The 19,336-nt window shown below is 31.7% G+C and overlaps 1 protein-coding gene across 1 annotated transcript; it reads right to left on the reverse strand.

Moving 5' to 3' along the window:
* Positions 1-17,971: 17,971 nt before the first annotated feature.
* LOC126886210 (zinc finger protein 233-like) lies at positions 17,972-18,583 on the reverse strand. Its single transcript, XM_050653073.1, has one exon. It carries the CDS (start codon positions 18,581-18,583, stop codon positions 17,972-17,974), a length of 612 nt encoding a protein of 203 aa, XP_050509030.1.
* Between the last annotated feature and the right edge of the window lie 753 nt (positions 18,584-19,336).

Consider the following 19,336-nt stretch of genomic DNA (forward strand, 5'->3'; position numbering starts at 1 on the left):
CAAACTTTGAAATGTTTGGCTTAATGATTTTTTTTTTAAATTCAATTTAAAGTGTTAAACAGTACCTTCAAAAACATGTTTAAAAGTGTATCAATGCATATTTATAAAATAAATAATTAACTAGGAACAAAAGATACTAAAATGCTCATAGCAAACACCAAGAATAAGGTTTAAGAAGTCGCCCCCGCGAAAAGTGGTCCAAATTTTATTAAACAATTTTTTTTAAACAAATTGCAAAAATCAATATTTTCGGTCAAATTTTTTTTTTAGGTTTTTTGGACCACTCTGTACAAAATAGGTCTCTTGTAATTTTTCTCTGAAGTTAATCGTTTTCGAGTTATAAGCAATTTATAATTAAAAAAAAAAACCAAAAATGGCGATTTGCAAGGCCCAAAACCAGTAAAAAATATTATTTTTCAGGTTACCAAGTACCTAAATTAAAGTTCAAACCTTCTTGGATCCGGTCCCGATGAGTATTTTGGGCTTATTTTATTTTAAGCTATTGTTTTTTAATTGTTAATGCAGCGCTTATGAGAGGGCGGGCGCTCGGGCTGTCGCGCGTCTCGACTCTATTATATTAGTTCTCGGCGCTTTTTTATACTTGTTAATATAAATACGTTTTTGGTAACCATGTTTTTTAGTTTTTATAAATCAATATGATTTTTTGATGTTTATTATAATTTCTAAAGGTATAAATAACGATTAAAAAATTAATAAAGCGTTTGAAAGTTTACAAATAATGTGTAGCAAAAATTTATTTGAAATTCATATTTTGTATTCATCTACATTGCAAACACATAAAGGTACACAAGGAACATGATTTTTCTTACAATACTCTGGGCTAATTAGCAAAATTCATGGAAAAGTTATATACCAGCAATTTTATTGCTGGAATCGAATTATAAGATCCTATATATTAATAATATAGGTATGCAAAGTCCGCAGATAGTGTGCTACTTTTTTTATAAACAAAATGGCGCAGACAAATCGTATTTGTTCAATTATTGCTCTATAACTCCGAAGATTTTAACATTACAACAAAAACACCAAAATAAAAATTCACCGCAATTAAATTCTGCATAGAGATATGTTTTTGCCGATTTGCTCCGACGAAAATTTTTCTCGGAAAATGCGGGTTTTCTCAACAAAAACTCTAATTTTCAAATAAAGTTTTAGGTAAGTAATTATTAATCAATAATTAAATAACTTAGTGACATCAAAGCTTTCTTGGTAACTTGGTATAGATTGTAATTCCAGAAGCCGGTGAAAATTAAACGAATATTTTAGCAACAATTCAATTGCTAATTAACAATTTACGATTGCAATAATAACCAAAATAATCATGATACATTGATCAAACTTAAAAAGATTATAAAGATGAGATGCTTATTTAATATTTTATCGACAAAATATAAATTTTTCGTTTTTTTGCATAATTATTAAATTTTGAAAAAAAAATAGTTATAATACGCTGGTCTAATTAGTAAAGTACAAAGAAAGGTTATTTACCAGCAATTTTATTGATGGAATCGAATATTATGATCCTATATACATACTAATATTATAGGTATGCAAAGTCCGCAGATACTGTGCTACTTTTTTTATTAACAAAATGGCGCCCCCAAATCGGGTTTTTTTCAATTATTGGTCTATAACCCGGAAGATTTTAACTTTACACCAAAAACACTCAAATAAAAATTCACCCCAATTTAATTCTACATATAGGCATGTTTTTCCCGATTTCTTCCGACGAAAATTTTCATCGGAAAATGTGGGTTTTCCCAACAAAATCTCGAATTTTCAAATAAATTTTTTGGGCAAGTAATTATTTATCGATAATTAAATAACTTGGTAAAATAAAAGCTTTCTTGGTATAGATTATAACTGCAGAAGCCGGTGAAAATTAAACGAATATTTTAACAACAATTCAATTGTTAATTAACAATTTACAGTCGCAATAAAAACCAAAATAATCATGAGACATTGATCAAACTTAGAAAGATTATAAAGATGTGACGCCTATTTAATATTTTGTCGACAAAATATAAATTTTTAATTTTTTTGCATTATCTTTAAATGTTAAAAAAAATATTTATAAACAAATTAACATTTCTCAGAAATTGTTTATTATATTCTAATTTTAAAAAATACTTAAAATTCGTATTTCAAAGGTCTTGAAAATGAATGCTTTAAAAAAAATTTCCAACCATTTGCAAAAAAGTTATGAAACAGCAAAGTAAATATACGATTGCTCCGTTGTTTATAATTTGTTTTAATTGTTTCAAAGCTTAAAAGTGAGTCTGTGGTAAAATATAATTACTCACAGAGAATATCAAATATTAGTTCAATGGTTATATTTTAATCAAAGATTAAAAATACTTTTTTTGTAATTCTTAGCGCGAAAGTAGGCTTGATACAGAGCCGGAGATGTTCACTCGAAGCGACTGACACGCTTTAAACTCGCGCGAGTTGTGTGTGTGGAGGGGTATAAAAGCTACGGTACTGTATTAGTCTACTTTCGCGCGTGTAAATTACAAAAAAATATATTTATAATCTTTAATTAAAATATAACCATTAAACTGATAATCGATATTTTTTGTAAGTAATTAGCTTGTACTTTAAACTCACTTTTACGCTTTGAAAGAATTTTAAAAAATTATAAACAACGCAGTAATCGTATGTTTACTTTGCTGTTTCATAACTTTTTTGCAAATGGTTGCAAAAAAGTTTTAAAACATTCATTTTCAAGATATTTGAAATACGCATTTTAACTATTTTTTAAAATTAGAATATAATAAAAACTTTCTGATAAACGTTAATTTGTTTGTAACTATTTTTTTAACATTTAAAGATTATGCAAAAAAATAAAAAATTTATATGATGAAATGATTCAACGATGCAAATGTACAAAATCTTGTAAAACTGATGCATGTAATTGTAAGAAAAATAAGGTTACTTGAGTACCTTTATGTGGTTACAATGTAGATGAATGGAAAAATATGAATTTCAAATAATTTTTGCTACAGATTTGTAAACTTTCGATCGCTTTATTAATTCTTTAATTGTTATTTATAGCTTCAAAAATTATAATAAACATCAAAAAATCATATTGATTTATAAAAACTAAAAAACATGGTTATTACCAAAAACGTATTTATATTTAACAAGTAGTATACAAAGCGCCGAGAACGCCCGAGCTACATAATATAATAGAGTCCAGACGCGCAACAGCCCGAGCGCCCGCCCTCTCATAAGCGCTGTATTAACAATTAAAAAACAATAGTTCAAAATAAAATAAGCCCAAAATACTCATCGGGATCGGAGACAAGAAGGTTTGAACTTTAATTTAGGCACTTGGTAACTTGAAAAATAATATTTTTTATTGGTACTTTTGGGCCTTGAAAATCGCCATTTTTAGTTTTTTCAATTTTAAATTCCTTATAACTCGAAAACGATCAACTTTACAGAAAAATTATAAGAGACCTTTTTTGTCTAGAATGGTCAAAAAACCTAAATGTCCTAAAATAAAAACGTCCGGATCAAAAACATTGATTTTTGCAATTTGTTTAAAAAAATTTGGACTTTTTGCGTGGGCGACTTCTTGAACCTTAATCCGGGGTGTCTCACGAATGTGGTTATCCAAAAAAATCTCATGGGAATATTTTTTCCAACGAACCCGCCGTTTTCGCCTTGTCTAAACATTATTTTGTGACAAATGACCTTTATCCGCTTATTTCTTTATTTGTGAATTTTCTCCAGTGTGCAATCTCAAATGTTTTTTCAAATTACTTGCCGTAGTAAATTGCTTAAAGCAAATTTCACATTTGTACAGTTTTTCTCCAGTGTGGAATCTCAAATGTTGTTTCAAATAACTTCCTGTGGTAAACTGCTTAAGACAAGTTTCACACTTGTACGGTTTTTCTCCAGTGTGCACTCTCAAGTGTGTTTTCAAATCACTTTTTGAAGTAAATTGTTTTAAACAAATTTCACACTTGTAAGGATTATCTCCACTATGTGTTCGCAAATGTGCTTTAAAATAAGTTGCTCCAGTAAATAACTTTAAACAAATTTCACACTTATGAGGTGTTTCTCCAGTGTGCAAGCTCAAATGTGTTTTCAAACCATCTGCTCTAACAAACTGCTTAAAACAAATTTCACATTTGTACAGTTTTTCTCCAGTGTGGAATCTCAGATGTTGTTTCAAATAACTTCCTGTGGTAAACTGCTTAAGACAAGTTTCACACTTGTACGGTTTTTCTCCAGTGTGCACTCTCATGTGTATTTTCAAATCACTTTTTGTAGTAAATTGTTTTAAACAAATTTCACACTCGTAAGGATTATTTCCACTGTGTGTTCGCAAATGGGCTTTAAAATAAGTTGCTCTAGTAAATAACTTTAAACAAATTTCACACTTATGAGGTTTTTCTCCAGTGTGGGTTCTTATATGATCTTTCAAATGATGTGCTGCATTAAACGACTTAAAACAAATTTCACATTTGTAGGGTCTTTCACCAGTATGTGCTCTTAAATGCTTTTTCAAATAATCTATTCGACTAAACTGCTTAAAACAAATATCACACTTAAAAGATTTCTCCTCAGTGTGCAATCTCAAGTGAGTTTTCAAATGACCCGCTTGAGTAAATTTCTTAAAACAAATTTCACACTTGTAGGGTTTTTCTCCATTGTGTGTTCGCAAATGTGCTTTTAAATTAGTTGATATACTAAATTGTTTTAAACAAATTTGACACTTGTACAGTTTTTCCCCAGTGTGCACTCTCAAATGTATTTTCAAAACATTTGCTTGAATAAACTGCTTAAAACAAATTTCACACTTATGAGGTTTTCCTCCATTGTGCACTCTCAAGTGTTTGTTCAAATCACCTTTTCTAGCAAATTGCTTTAAACAAATTTCACACTTATAAGGTTTTTCTCCACTGTGTGTTCGTAAATGCACTTTTAGTTGAGACACTTTAGTAAATTGCTTGAAACAAATTTCACATTTGTAATGTCTGTCACCAGTCACAATTTTAGTATTTTTGTTTAATATTTTTCCTTCAACCTGGTGGCCTCCTTTAGGAGGCGAATTTAAGGTTTCCATAATTTTCAGTGTATTCTCCTCCTGGGAACAACCTGAAATACAAACCGACTATAAACATTTGACTGGTAACAGAAAAACTTTACTCGAAATATAATTATAAATCCATGACGAAAATAAAATTCCTGTAGGTGGCTGTATACCATAAATAACAAAAAATACTGGATCCTTTGTAAAAGGTATATTTAAAAGACCCCAATAAGGATTACATCACATAAACAAAACGTTTTCGGATTAACAAATAATCCATCATCAGTGTTTAAAAGCATGCATGCGTGAGCCACCAAAAAGTTATGGGTAAAAACCCTTTAAATGTTACAATATCTTAAATGATACTACATATTTTAAATGAAATTAATGGATGTTGCAAATATTCCTGGATATTACCTACCTAGGGCAACACAGGACTCTAACCCACGTGGATATAATGTAATAATTATAAATATACAGCGCACAGAAATTAGGGTGAGAATAGAAAGAGCTAGAGCAGCATTTAACAATATGAGAAAGCTCTTCGTAAACAAAATTGATCTCTTCACCTAAAACTACGTCTAGTTAAATGCTACATTTTTTCGATCTTACTGTATGGTGTGGAAGCCTGGCACTGACAGATCCTCACGAAAAAACTAGAAGCATTCGAAATGTGGGTGTACCGACGCATTCTTCGTATATCTTATACTCTATACTGAACATGTCACCAACATAGAGGTAATCCACGGAATCGGAAAATAGAAAGAAATCGTGAGCTCAATTAGACAAAAAAAACTTGAATATCTAGGTCACATATTGAGACACGATAAGTACCTACCGTCTACTACAATAGGGCACTTGCACATAAAAATATTTTTGCATAAAATTGTTAATTTATGTTTAAAAATGTTATTTATATTCAAAATATTACATCTTAACAATGAACAGTGTACGTACAACAACTGATCAATGTTCCGTGCCCAATATTTCCGTTTCAAACAACTTCAAAAGCGCGAGCTGGGGTCTGACGTCACCAACCAGCGTTCTCGTTCGCCCGTTCAGTGAGCTATTGCACTGAATGCATTTTGCCATTGCTAGTAGTTGTGCGTGTCGAATAACTGTGTTGTTTGCTCGGTGTTTATATTATTGTATTTAGTGTATAATATACTTTATCAATATTTAAAACAATTCTGAGCAATATAAGTACTATACAGGGTGTCCCGAAAAGAATGGTCATAAATTATACCACACATTCTAGGATCAAAAATAGTTCGATTGAACGTAACTTACCTTTGTACAAATGTGCTCACAAAAAAAGTTACAGCCCTTTGAAGTTACAAAATGAAAATCGATTTTTTTCAATATATCGAAAACTATTAGAGATTTTTTATTGAAAATGGACATGTATAATTCTTATGTTAGGAACATCTTAAAACAAAATTATAGTGAAATTTGTCCACCCCATAAAAAATTTATGGGGATTTTGTTCCCTTAAACCCCCCCAAACTTTTGTGTACGTTCCAATTAATTCATTATTGTGGTACCATTAGTTAAACACAACGTTTTTAAAACTTTTTTGCCTCTTAGTATTTTTTCGATAAGCCAGTTTTTATTGAGATGCGGCTTCTTTTTCAATATATTTACGTAAAAATTTTATGGGGGTTTTGTTCCTTTAAACCCCCCTAATGTTTGTGTACGTTCCAATTAAACTATTATTGTGGTACCATTAGTTAAACACAGTGTTTTTAAAACTTTTGTCTCTTAGTCTTTTGTTCATAAGTCACCTTTTATCGAGATGTAGCTTCTTTTTCAAAATATACCTAAAAATGTAAATTATAAATAAATTTTCAGATTATTAACAGATCTCTATAACCGTACTTAACCATATACAAATATGTGGTGGATTCGACAAATATTCAAAATATCTCGATAAACACTGGCTTATCGAAAAAGTACTAAGAGGCAAAAAAGTTTTAGAAATAATGTGTTTAACTAATAGTGCCACAACAATAATGTAATTGGAACGTACACAAAAGTTTGGGGGGGTTTAAGGGAACAAAACCCCCATAAAATTTGTATGGGGTGCACAAATTTTACTTAATTTTTTTTTTAAGATATTGCTGTCGTAAAAATGCCACATGTTAATTTTCAATAAAAAATCTCTGAGAGTTTTCGATATATAAAAAAAAATCGATTTTCATTTTGTAACTTCAAAGGGCTGTAACTTTTTTTGTGTGCACTATTGTATATAGGTAAGTGAGGTTCAATCAACCTATTTTTGACCCCAGAATCTGTGGTATAATTTATGACCAATCTTTTCGGGACACCCTGTATAGTGCCGGAATGCCAAAGCAAAACTGTCAGAACATCCAACAAACATTTTTTTACTCTACAAGTAGAACCAAAACGTTGATTAAAATGGCTAAAGGCATGCTGGCGAGATAAAAAGGATATTTCACAAAGTAGCAAAGGTCTTTATGTATGTCTGTATAATGATAATATAATACCAAAGAAGACATTTTCTATTTCAAGAAAAAATATTAGTAGTCGTTTCATAAAATGTGCCTACTTAAACTTGTTTATTGGTTGCAGTTGGAACTAGACATGGATAACTATATATAATTCAAGATTATGGGTGGTCCCAAAATTATTACGTCAGGTGTTGTCCCACACATATTTGATTGTCAACCAGACAGAAAACGAGTTTTTTCTCAGCCTGTGAGGGAAGCAGCCCTTAAAAGGGTTAAACGACAGCTTCTTGAAATTGCCGTTTCTACATCTAAGTCTGTTCTAGAGGACAATGATGATAAGAGACAGTATGATCCTAAGTTCACAAACTTAGTTCAATCAGGACCCCAGCCAGCTTTACCTCAAAAGCGGTATCTCAATCTTAATAAAGGTATTCAGTGTAAATTTCAAAGGAGTATTACAGCCGGGTTGTCGCCATTGAATATACATAATAAAGATGCAGGAACTTCACCTATAAAAGACTTTAAACATTATTTGAAGATACAAAGAGTGAATCAGAAAGTTCTGTATTTGAAGATAATAGTGAATATATAGTGGTAGTGATGACTATTGGTACAATGAAAGTGATTCTGTATCTTGTGATGAAGAAGCGAAAGAAGAGGAAGACAAAGTTTGTCTCTGACTTGTACAGTAATGAAGTTTCAATACAGACCTATACTAAATTTACAATCAAGATGCAGTAGAAATAAACAAACCAAGACAGGTTAAATGCTACTAGGAGCACTCATGAATCATAATTTACAATGAACATGCATTGTATATTCCAAATCATGATTTCCAAAGTTTATAATCGAATCATTGTAAATTATGATTCGGGAGTGCTCCTAGTAGCATTTAACGTGTCTTGATTTATTTATTTCTACTGCATCTTGATTGTAAATTTAGAATAGATTGTATACATTTCATTTTATACGTTCTAGTTAAAGGAAAAATATTGTAAAACACAAACAATGCATCTATTTTTAACTGTAAAAAAGATAATAAGAGGACACACATTTATTAGTCCAGGAACCGAAGCTTTTCACCCCGCAATTTTTACAGAATGGATCGATTTGCTTGAAAATTTGAGAAGAAGTAGTGGATGATCCCCACTTTTATTATGGGGGGTGGTTGCCACCCTTTTTCCACAAAACACCCTTTTTCCACCTTTGCCACAAAAGTTGATAAAAACATTCATTCTAAGCAAAAAATGCTCTATACATTTTTTTGATAAAACTAATAGTTTTCGATTTATTCGCTATCGAAAGTGTTACGTTTTATATGGAAAAAATCAATATTCTTCTATAGTATACTCATTTACTATTCACTCAATTTTTGTCATAGAAAAAAATTTTTTACACCAAGTTCTTAAGAATTAAATAACCTACAATTTCATATTTAAACATTTTTTCTTATCTTTGATGCTAATCTTTCTATTCTGAAGAAAATGGCATTTTTTACAAAACTACAAAAATTCTTTATTCGCTTTTAACTTCAGTTTTTTAAAAACTAATTATTTTAAGCCAGTCAGACTTCTAGAATCTATTAATAATACACAAATAAAGAAGAATGAATAAGGCCAATGACTAAAAACACCGCTAACTTACATTATTATGCTTACAATTGGATTTCTCCTTTTTTTTTCTCAAAAAAAAAAAAAAATCAGTATAAAAGCGGTAAGCCGTTCTTTTATTTGAATATAATTAATTAGTATCTGCAATTAGTATACAATAGAAAAACAATAACAACAAAAGTTGAGAGCAGGTCTTGTCTCCGCAGAGTGGGACTGGACAGGCCTGCTATCGCTATGTATGTTTTTATCGTTTTTATCGCATGTGTTATAAATAAAAATAAAATAGGCCAGTCCTTCAAACAATAATTATTAAATTAGTCAAATTGTTTATTTATATGAATTATTGTAAATATGGCTTACAACCAGCAGCCTGTGCTTGACACACAGGAACCAATGGCAGAAGCCAACCAAAATATGATTATGCAAGTGAACCAGGCGCTTTTTGAAGAAAATTATAAAAGGTCGCAAAACGAACAGACTCTATTTAATGCTTGGAAAGCTGCCGAGAGCCACAAAACCAAATTGTGTGATACAGTAAGCATACTTGAAAGAGAACTAGCACAGTTAAAATCTCAATATACAGAGTTGGCAACAAAAGTTAATTTAACTGAAAAAGAAAATGAAATAGAATATTTAACAGATGAAGAAGAGCTCGCTAAGGAGACAGAGTGGATTAGGGTTCAATCAAGAGCCAGTAAGAAACGTAAGATGGATACTTCACCATACATCTCACCACAAAAACATAGCTCCAAAGAAACTGCAGTTAGGAAAGCCAAAATGCCTCCACCTGTGGTAGTGGAAGGCTTCAAAGAATATGAAGTCCTATATAACTTCCTTAAATCGAAGATAACAAACTTTACTACTAAACTGGTGAATAGTGAAGTGATAAAAGTTAATGTACAAGACGGTGAAGAGTACAGAAAATTAATAAAAGCTTTAAGAGAGGAAAATATCCAATATCACTCATACGAAAACAAACAAGAAAGACCGATAAAAGTTATAGTAAAGAGATTACATCACACTTGCTCGTCCCAAAAAATTGTTGAAGATCTGCAAAAAAGAGGCTATAAAGCCATAGACGCAGTTAAAAAGCTAAAGTGGCAAACCAAACAGCCATTAGACATGTTTATGTTAACCTTCAAACCAGACGAAGATATCAACAAAATATATGGGATAACGGACATCCTAGGAACAAAAGTTGAAATTCAGCCTTTTAAAAATTCCAAACTAATACCGCAATGCAAACGATGTCAAGCATATGGTCACACATGGAAGTTCTGTGCTAGAGGGCCAAGGTGTGTTAAATGCACAAAGAAACATCTTACTAAAGATTGCGACAAACCTGAAAATGTTAAACCAAAATGTGTCCATTGTGGCGAAAACCATCCTGCCAACTACCGAGGATGTATCGTCGCAAAGGAAATGCAGAAAATAAAAAACAGAGGTCTGAAAAAGACGAATTTGCCACACCCTCCAGACAGAAGGTCAACTGAAACCAAGTCAAATGCTGGTGAAAGAAAACAAGCACAGAAAGTTACTAGTAATAAGACATATAGTGCGGTAACAAAAGGTCACAATGAAAATTATCAGAATGATAAATACCAAAAAACAACAGAGATTGAAAAAGAAACAGAACAAACCCTACAAATGATATTACAGGAGTTGAAAAAATTAAATGAAAGGGTCACTTCCCTGGAATATAGAGCTCAAGGTGCTATTCCAAAGGTAAGAAATGGCTAATGATCTTAGAATTGTCGCATGGAATGCCAACGGGTTGCTTAATCATCAACAAGAACTACAAGCAATCCTTGACATCGAAAAAATTGATTTGTTTCTTGTCTCTGAAACGCATTTCACAAATCAATCCTACATCAAATTTAAAGGATATAAGGTATATCATACAATACACCCTGACAATGCGGCCAAAGGAGGCAGTGCAATCATCATAAAGGATAATATATGTCATCATGAAGAGTTGGAATATAAAACTGAACATATTCAAGCCACTACAGTACATATAAAAACTAAAACTTTTAAAATAAATATAAGTTCAATATACTGCCCACCTAAACATTCCATTAAAAAAGAGCAGTATAATGAATTCTTGAAAAGCTTAGGGGAAAGGTTCATTATTGGAGGTGACTTCAATGCAAAGAACACACACTGGGGCTCTAGAATCACTACTACTAAGGGAAAGGAGCTTTTGTTAGCCATTAAAGAACAGAGGTGTGAAGCACTATCAACTGGTAGACCAACCTACTGGCCTACGGATAGAAACAAGACCCCTGATTTAATAGACTTCTTTATTATTAAGAATATTTCAACTAATTTCATAGACATTGATGACTGTTGGGACTTAAATTCTGATCATTCCCCTATAGTACTAACCATGAGTGACAGGATTATTAAAAAACAAAGTAACCCCACATTAACAAATAAATGGACGGATTGGGATAGTTTTAAGCTAAGCCTTGAAGAGAGAATAAATCTAAGTGTACCAATACAAAACGCAGAGCAATTAGATAAAGAAGCAGAATTGTTGGTGAACAATATCCAGCAAGCAGCATGGGAAAACACTCCTACGCTGAAACCTAGGGTAAAAGGAAATAATTATCCAAAGGAAATAAGGAACATGATAATTGAAAAAAGAAAACTGAGAAGAATCTGGCAACAAACAAGGTCTCCTCAAGATAAGACTAAACTAAATCGTGCAAGTCAACAACTCAAAAGAACTATCCTACAATTAAAGAATGACTCGATTAATTCTTACTTACAGGAGCTAACAGATGACGGTAGTACAGATTATTCCTTATGGAAAGCTACTAAAAGACTGAAAAGACCTATTATGCACTCTCCTCCTATTAAACTAGAAAATGGTAACTGGGCCAGAAGTAGTGTACAAAAAGCAGAGCTATTTGCCATACATCTTGAAAATACATTCAAACCAAATGAACCTCAAGGGGATGAAGAAAGATGGGAGGAACCTGTTCAATTAGAGGAAGAAATTCGGCTAACTACACCAAAAGAAGTACTTGAAGAAATAAGGGAAAATATTAATCCGAAGAAAGCTCCGGGCTATGATCTAATTACGGGTGAGCTGTTGAAAAATCTTCCCCGAAGAGCTATCGTAAAATTAACAAACCTCTTTAACGGTGCATTCAGATTAAAATATGTACCAATGATATGGAAGATGGCGGAAGTCATTATGATTCTTAAACCAGGAAAACCAGCACATGAGGTTTCGTCATACAGACCGATATCTCTGCTTCCTGTAATATCGAAGCTGTTTGAGAAACTGCTCCTTAAGCGAATAAAACCAATTATTGAAGCAAGGAATTTGATACCGACACATCAATTCGGATTTAGAAATAAGCATTCAACAATTGACCAGGTGCACAGAATCACAAATATTATCGAAAGATCCCTAGAAGAAAAGAAAGTCTGTTCAACTGTATTTCTTGATGCTGCACAGGCTTTTGATAAAGTCTGGCATGAAGGTTTAACATACAAACTAAAATGTTTTTTACCTATACAGTACTCAAAACTTTTACAGTCATACATAAAAGGACGACATTTTAGAATTAAGCAAGAAGACTGTTTTTCAGATTTAAAAGAAATTAGAGCAGGTGTTCCACAAGGCAGTGTGTTGGGTCCGGTCCTATACCTACTATACACGTGTGATATACCTGTACTGGAAAACAACACAGTTGCCACCTTTGCTGATGATACAGCTATTCAAGCAGTAGGGACGACAAGTGAAGAGGCGACCAACAAGGTCCAAATAGCAGTTAACCAAATCTATAAGTGGACACAAAAATGGAGAATCAGGCTAAATGAAGCTAAATCTGTCCATGTTAATTTCACCAACAAAAAAATACAATATATACCAGTTATAATCAGCAATATCCAAGTACCATATGCAGATACTGCTAAGTATTTGGGTATAACATTAGATGCAAAACTACGCTGGAAGGTGCACGTTAAGAAAAAAAGGGAAGAACTAAATATAAGATATAAAAAAATGTATTGGCTAATTGGAAGAAACTCCACACTGTCGATGCATAATAAGTTACTAATTTACAAACAAATATTGAGACCTGTATGGACTTATGGATGCCCACTATGGGGGTGTACTAGACCAAGTAATATAACAGTAATACAAAGATTCCAGAACAAAATACTAAGAAATATTGTAGATGCTCCTTGGTATGTTACAAACAGTGATCTCCATAAGGACCTAGGAATGGAAACTGTGGAAATAATCATCAAGAAGATGGCAGGAAGTCACGAGCAACGACTTCACATGCACGAGAATATTGAGGCAATCCAGCTCCTCGATACTACTGGGCAAGTTAGAAGACTGAAGAGGACAAAACCTTATGAACTAGTTTAAGTGATAGGTGATAGTGAAAAGCAGAGCATAGTGCTTGTGCGCGTTAGTGTGTATGCTAGAATAGTGCACTATCTTGTTAGGTTAGATTAAGAGACGCTATAGGGCAAGCTCTTAATTTTAAGGAACAGTAATAATTTAGGTTAGATTAAAATTGCTCATTGGTCAAGTATGACCAGATTGTAATTGTAATAATCATCATCGTAGTGATGATTATGGTAAAAAAAAAAAAAAAAAAAAAAAAAAAAAAAAATATATATTGATTTTTTAACTGTAACTTTTTTATTTTCTATCTTAGAAAGTTTGGTATAAAATAATTTTGTAGGTTTTTACAAGATCTACAAGCCTATTAATATTAAATCTTATTAAATTCCTTAGTCACAAAAAGAGGTGACTTTGAAAGGGTTGGTAAAGGTGGTTTTTGCATGCTATTACAAGTTTTAATTGTCAATAGCTCGCTTAATTTTTGTCATAGAAAAATTTTTTTCATACCAAATTCTTGGGAATTAAATTAGTTACAATTTAATACTTAAACATTTTTTCACATCTCTGATGCTAATCTTTCTATTCAGAAGGCCATTTTTTCCAAACTACAAAAATTCGTTAATCGCTGTTAACTTTATTTTTTTAAAACGAATCATTCGAAGTCGGTCAATCTTCTCAAACCTATTAATAATACATAAATAAATAAGACCAAATAAGGTCAATGACTAGTTTTAATTAGGGTGGTGATTACGGGGTTGCTTTCGACCACTTTTGCGCTGAAAAAAATAGGGAATGATATTCTGTTCATTAAAAGTCACTTAATTTTTGAGCTCGAGACTTCTTTTTTATTTCTAGAGATAGATATTTTTAAATTCTTTAAATTAGTTTTAACAAGTTATTCTCGAAAAATGCATATTTTTCCCATGTATAGAACATTTTTTGCTTAGAATGAACGTTTTTATCAACTTTTGTGGTCAAAATATAATAAAAAATTTCCACCCCCACTAGGGGGTTCTAGTTCATTTTCTATATTGAGCCGTTTTACGCTTTTGGTTTTTTAAGGGTGAAAACTACCCCTAATTTTAAAAAATTATAAAATAACATTTTAAACTTTAATATTGTCAACATTTGGTTTTTATTAGTTAGATAATGATTGTTTTATGCTTTAGGTAAGTTATAATATAATATTTCAACCCTTAAAACCACCCTTGTTGGAGCTATATATAAGAAATTCACTTATCCTTAAAGAATAATTTCGGATTGCATCGATTTACATAAAAATTTGAGATTAGGATCATCTCACCCTGTACTTCATATTCTATATCATGCTCAAGGGCGTTGATTATGTTTACGGGTGTAAACTACCCCTTATTGTCAAAAATTATATACATGCAAACATTGTAAACTTTAATATGGGTAAAATTTGGTTGTGATACGTTAAATAATGATTGTTTTAAGCTAAAGGATATATCGAATTTCAACCCTTAAAAACCACCCTTAATAACATTGCAACTTTTATAAGTAGATAATTTAATAGATCTATACAGAAAAAAATAGAATTAAAGAATTACAAAAACATTTATTTACACAAAAATACGAAGTTACAAATATGTACAAATACAAATAGTTTTTTAGTCATCTTCCAGTATACGAACCAGATCTGTGCTATTATATACTATGAAAATAAGCGGACTATCCGAATTTTTCGAAAACAAAAATTCGTTTTATAAACATAGCTCCTTTATTTTTGGCGATAAAAAGTTTTTTCAAAAAAGGTTTTGTAGGATTTTTGAAGAGCTGTAAGACTGTGTAAATTAAATTCCGTAAGATCCCTTAGTTTTTAATCGGGATGGGTTTAAAGGGCCCGATAAAGATGTGTTTGCTCGTAAATAGAGGATTTAAACAGCTATATCTCGCTAACTATTCACTGCAAAGAAAATCTATGCACAAGGAAATTTTAGTTATGAAAAAAGCTACAATTTAGTAGTTCGTTATTATTTTCTTATTTCCAGTATTTTCGGAGATATTTTGAAGAAAATGGTGAAAAATACGAAATTGCAAAAAATCAATTTTTCTTTAAACTCCGATTTTCCTGAAATTACGCATTTTAAATGGGTCAAACTTCTTGGGTGTATTGATAATACAAATATAAAAGGAAAAACAGAAAGATGAAGACCAATTTTTAATTTTTAATTAGGAGGTTAGTTAGGGGTTGTTTTCACTGATTTTTTTTTATAAGGAAAAGCAGGTTGAAAAAAGATTATTTAAGTTTTCCTCGAAAAATGCAAAGTTTTCCCGTATTTGGCTTTGAATATTTCAAATTATACATTTGACGAAAAAAGCTAACCTTTAACATGCCGTATCTCGGTTTGTATTGGTCGTAAAAATATTATAGAAAAAGAATTTGGTTTGTGCTACTATTATTTTGATAAAATTTTGGCTTATTTCCCATTGAAAATACTTGATTATAAAAGGCATAATTTTGATAGCTACAGTTTTTTTGATTAAATGCATATTTTTCGAGTTATTCTCAAAAAACCTCTAAAAAAGTGGATTTTTTTCGTCAAAAAACTGTTACTTTCAACCGCGAATAACTCGAAAAATATTAGTTTTACGAAAAAAATGTACAAAACATTTTTTTCTTAGAATTGCGTTTTACATCGATTTACATAGTTAAAATTTAATAAAAAATTCCCACCCCCGAGATGGGGTGGCAACCACCCCAAGGTTTTAGCGTACAGCGGCATGATATAGAAAATGATCGACTATTCCCCACTTTCTGTGAAAATTTCAAGTAAATCCCTGCTGAACGAAAAAATTGCGAACCAAAATGCTTCATTTCCTCGACTAATAAGCGCTGCATTAAGAATTAAAAATGTTAGTTTAAAATAAAATAAGCCCAAAATACCCATCGGGACCGGATACAAGAAGGTTTGAACTTTAATTTAGGCACTTGGTAAAGTAAACTGTAAAGTAAACTGAAAAATAATATTTTTTACTGGCGCCTTTGGGCCTTGAAAATCGTCATTTTTCAATTTTAAATTGCTTAAACTCGAAAACGATTAACTTTAGAGAAAAATTACAAGAGACATGTTTTGTCCCGAATGGTCCAATAAATCTAAAAAAATTGCTGGGGTAGAAAATATTGATTTTTGCAATTTGTTTAAAAAAAAATTGTTCGAAAAAATTTGGACCACTTTTCGCGTGGGCGACTTCTTGAACCTTATTCTGGGGTGTCACACGAATGTAATCATGCAAAAAAATCTCATGGGAATATTTTTCCAACGAACCCGCCGTTTTCGCCTGGTCCAAACATTATTTTGTGACATATGACCTTTATTCACTTATGTCTTCATTTGTGAGAGTTTTCTCCAGTGTGCAATCTGAAATGTTTTTTCAAATTACTTGCCGCATTAAACTGCTTAAAACAAATTTCACATTTATACAGTTTTTCTCCAGTGTGGAATCTCAAATGTTGTTTCAAATAACTTCCTGTGGTAAACTGCTTAAGACAAGTTTCACACTTGTACGGTTTTTCTCCAGTGTGCACTCTCAAGTGTGTTTTCAAATCACTTTTTCTAGTAAATTGTTTTAAACAAATTTCACACTTGTAAGGATTATCTCCACTATGTGTTCGCAAATGTGCTTTAAAATAACTTGCTCTAGTAAATAACTTTAAACAAATTTCACACTTATGAGGTTTTTCTCCAGTGTGAGTTCTTACATGATCTTTCAAATGATGTGCTGCACTAAACGACTTCAAACAAATTTCACATTTGTAGGGTCTTTCACCAGTATGCGCTCTAAAATGTTTTTTCAAATAATCTATTCGACTAAACTGTTTAAAACAAATATCACACTTAAAAGATTTCTCCCCAGTGTGCAATCTCAAATGTTTTTTCAAATTACTTCCCGTATTAAACTGCTTAAAACAAATTTCACATTTATACAGTTTTTCTCCAGTGTGGAATCTCAAATGTTGTTTCAAATAACTTCCTGTGGTAAACTGCTTAAGACAAGTTTCACACTTGTACGGTTTTTCTCCAGTGTGCACTCTCAAGTGTGTTTTCAAATCACTTTTTGTAGTAAATTGTTTTAAACAAATTTCACACCTGTAAGGTGTTTCTCCAGTGTGCAATATCAAATGTTGTTTCAAATAACTTCCTGTGGTAAACTGCTTAAGACAAGTTTCACACTTGTACGGTTTTTCTGCAGTGTGCACTCTCAAGTGTGTTTTCAAATCACTTTTTCTAGTAAATTGTTTTAAACAAATTTCACACATGTAAGGGGTTTCTCCAGTGTGCAATCTCAAATGTTGTTTCAAATAACTTCCTGTGGTAAACTGCTTAAGACAAGTTTCACACTTGTACGGTTTTTCTCCAGTGTGCACTCTCAAGTGTGTTTTCAAATCACTTTTTCTAGTAAATTGTTTTAAACAAATTTCACACTCCTAAGGATTATCTCCACTATGTGTTCGCAAATGTGCTTTAAAATAACTTGCTCTAGTAAATAACTTTAAACAAATTTCACACTTATGAGGTTTTTCTCCAGTGTGGGTTCTTATATGATCTTTCAAATGATGTGCAGCATTAAACGATTTAAAACAAATTTCACATTTGTAGGGTCTTTCACCAGTATGCGCTCTTAAATGCTTTTTCAAATAATCTATTTGACTAAACTGTTTAAAACAAATATCACACTTAAAAGATTTCTCCCCAGTGTGCAATCTCAAGTGAGTTTTCAAATGACCCGCTTGAGTAAATGGCTTAAAACAAATTTCACACTTGTGAGGTTTTTCTCCTGTGTGAACTTTCATGTGACAAGTTAATTGAACTTTTTGAATAAACTGCTTAGAACAAATCTCACACTTGTAAGGTTTTTCACCAGTATGAGTTCTCAAATGTTTTGTCAAATCACTTGCAGCACTAAACGGTTTTAGACAAATTTCACACTTGTAAGGTTTTTCCCCAGTGTGCACTATCGAATGAGTTTTCAAGGAACTTGCATGACTGAATTGCTTTAAACAAATCTCACACTTATATGGTTTTTCCCCAGTGTGCATTCTCAAATGTCCTTTCAAATTAACTGCTTGACTAAATTGCTTAAAGCAAATTGTACACTGATGAAGATTTTCCCCATTGTGTGTTCGCAAATGTGCTTTTAAATTAGTTGATATAGTAAATTGTTTTAAACAAATGTGACACTTGTACAGTTTTTCCCCAGTGTGCACTCTCAAATGTATTTTTAAAACATTTTCTTGAATAAACTGCTTAAAACAAATTTCATACTTATGAGGTTTTTCTCCATTGTGCACTGTCAAGTGTTTGTTCAAATCACCTTTTCTAGCAAATTGCTTTAAACAAATTTCACACTTATAAGGTTTTTCTCCACTGTGTGTTCGCAAATGCACTTTTAGACGAGATACTTTAGTAAATTGCTTGAAACAAATTTCACATTTGTAATGTCTGTCACCAGTCACAATTTTCATATTTTTGTTTAATATTTTTCCTTCAACCTGGTGGCCTCCTTTAGGAGGCGAATGTAAGGTTTCCATAATTTTCAGTGTATTCTCCTTCTGGGAACAACCTGAAATACAAACCGACTATAAACATTTGACTGAAACAGAAAAACTTTACTTCAAATACACTCGCGATCATAAAAAGCGTGTCACTCGATAAGTTATTCAAGTTAGATGTCTCGAATTTTCTAAACCTGTTGTCTGATTTGAGTGATTTTTTTAGTATGTTATAGCCTTATTCTTTAGCAATATTGCTATAATAGTATTGTTGCTAGACCGGTAAATTGTCATTGTATA

This window comes from Diabrotica virgifera, chromosome 6, assembly GCF_917563875.1.
Source record: "Diabrotica virgifera virgifera chromosome 6, PGI_DIABVI_V3a".
Taxonomy (NCBI): domain Eukaryota; kingdom Metazoa; phylum Arthropoda; class Insecta; order Coleoptera; family Chrysomelidae; genus Diabrotica; species Diabrotica virgifera.

What these genes read in the sequence shown, in the direction of transcription:
- LOC126886210 (XM_050653073.1), bottom strand. Translation starts at nt 18,583, where the DNA reads ATGCACACTGGGGAAAAACCATATAAGTGTGAGATTTGTTTAAAGCAA.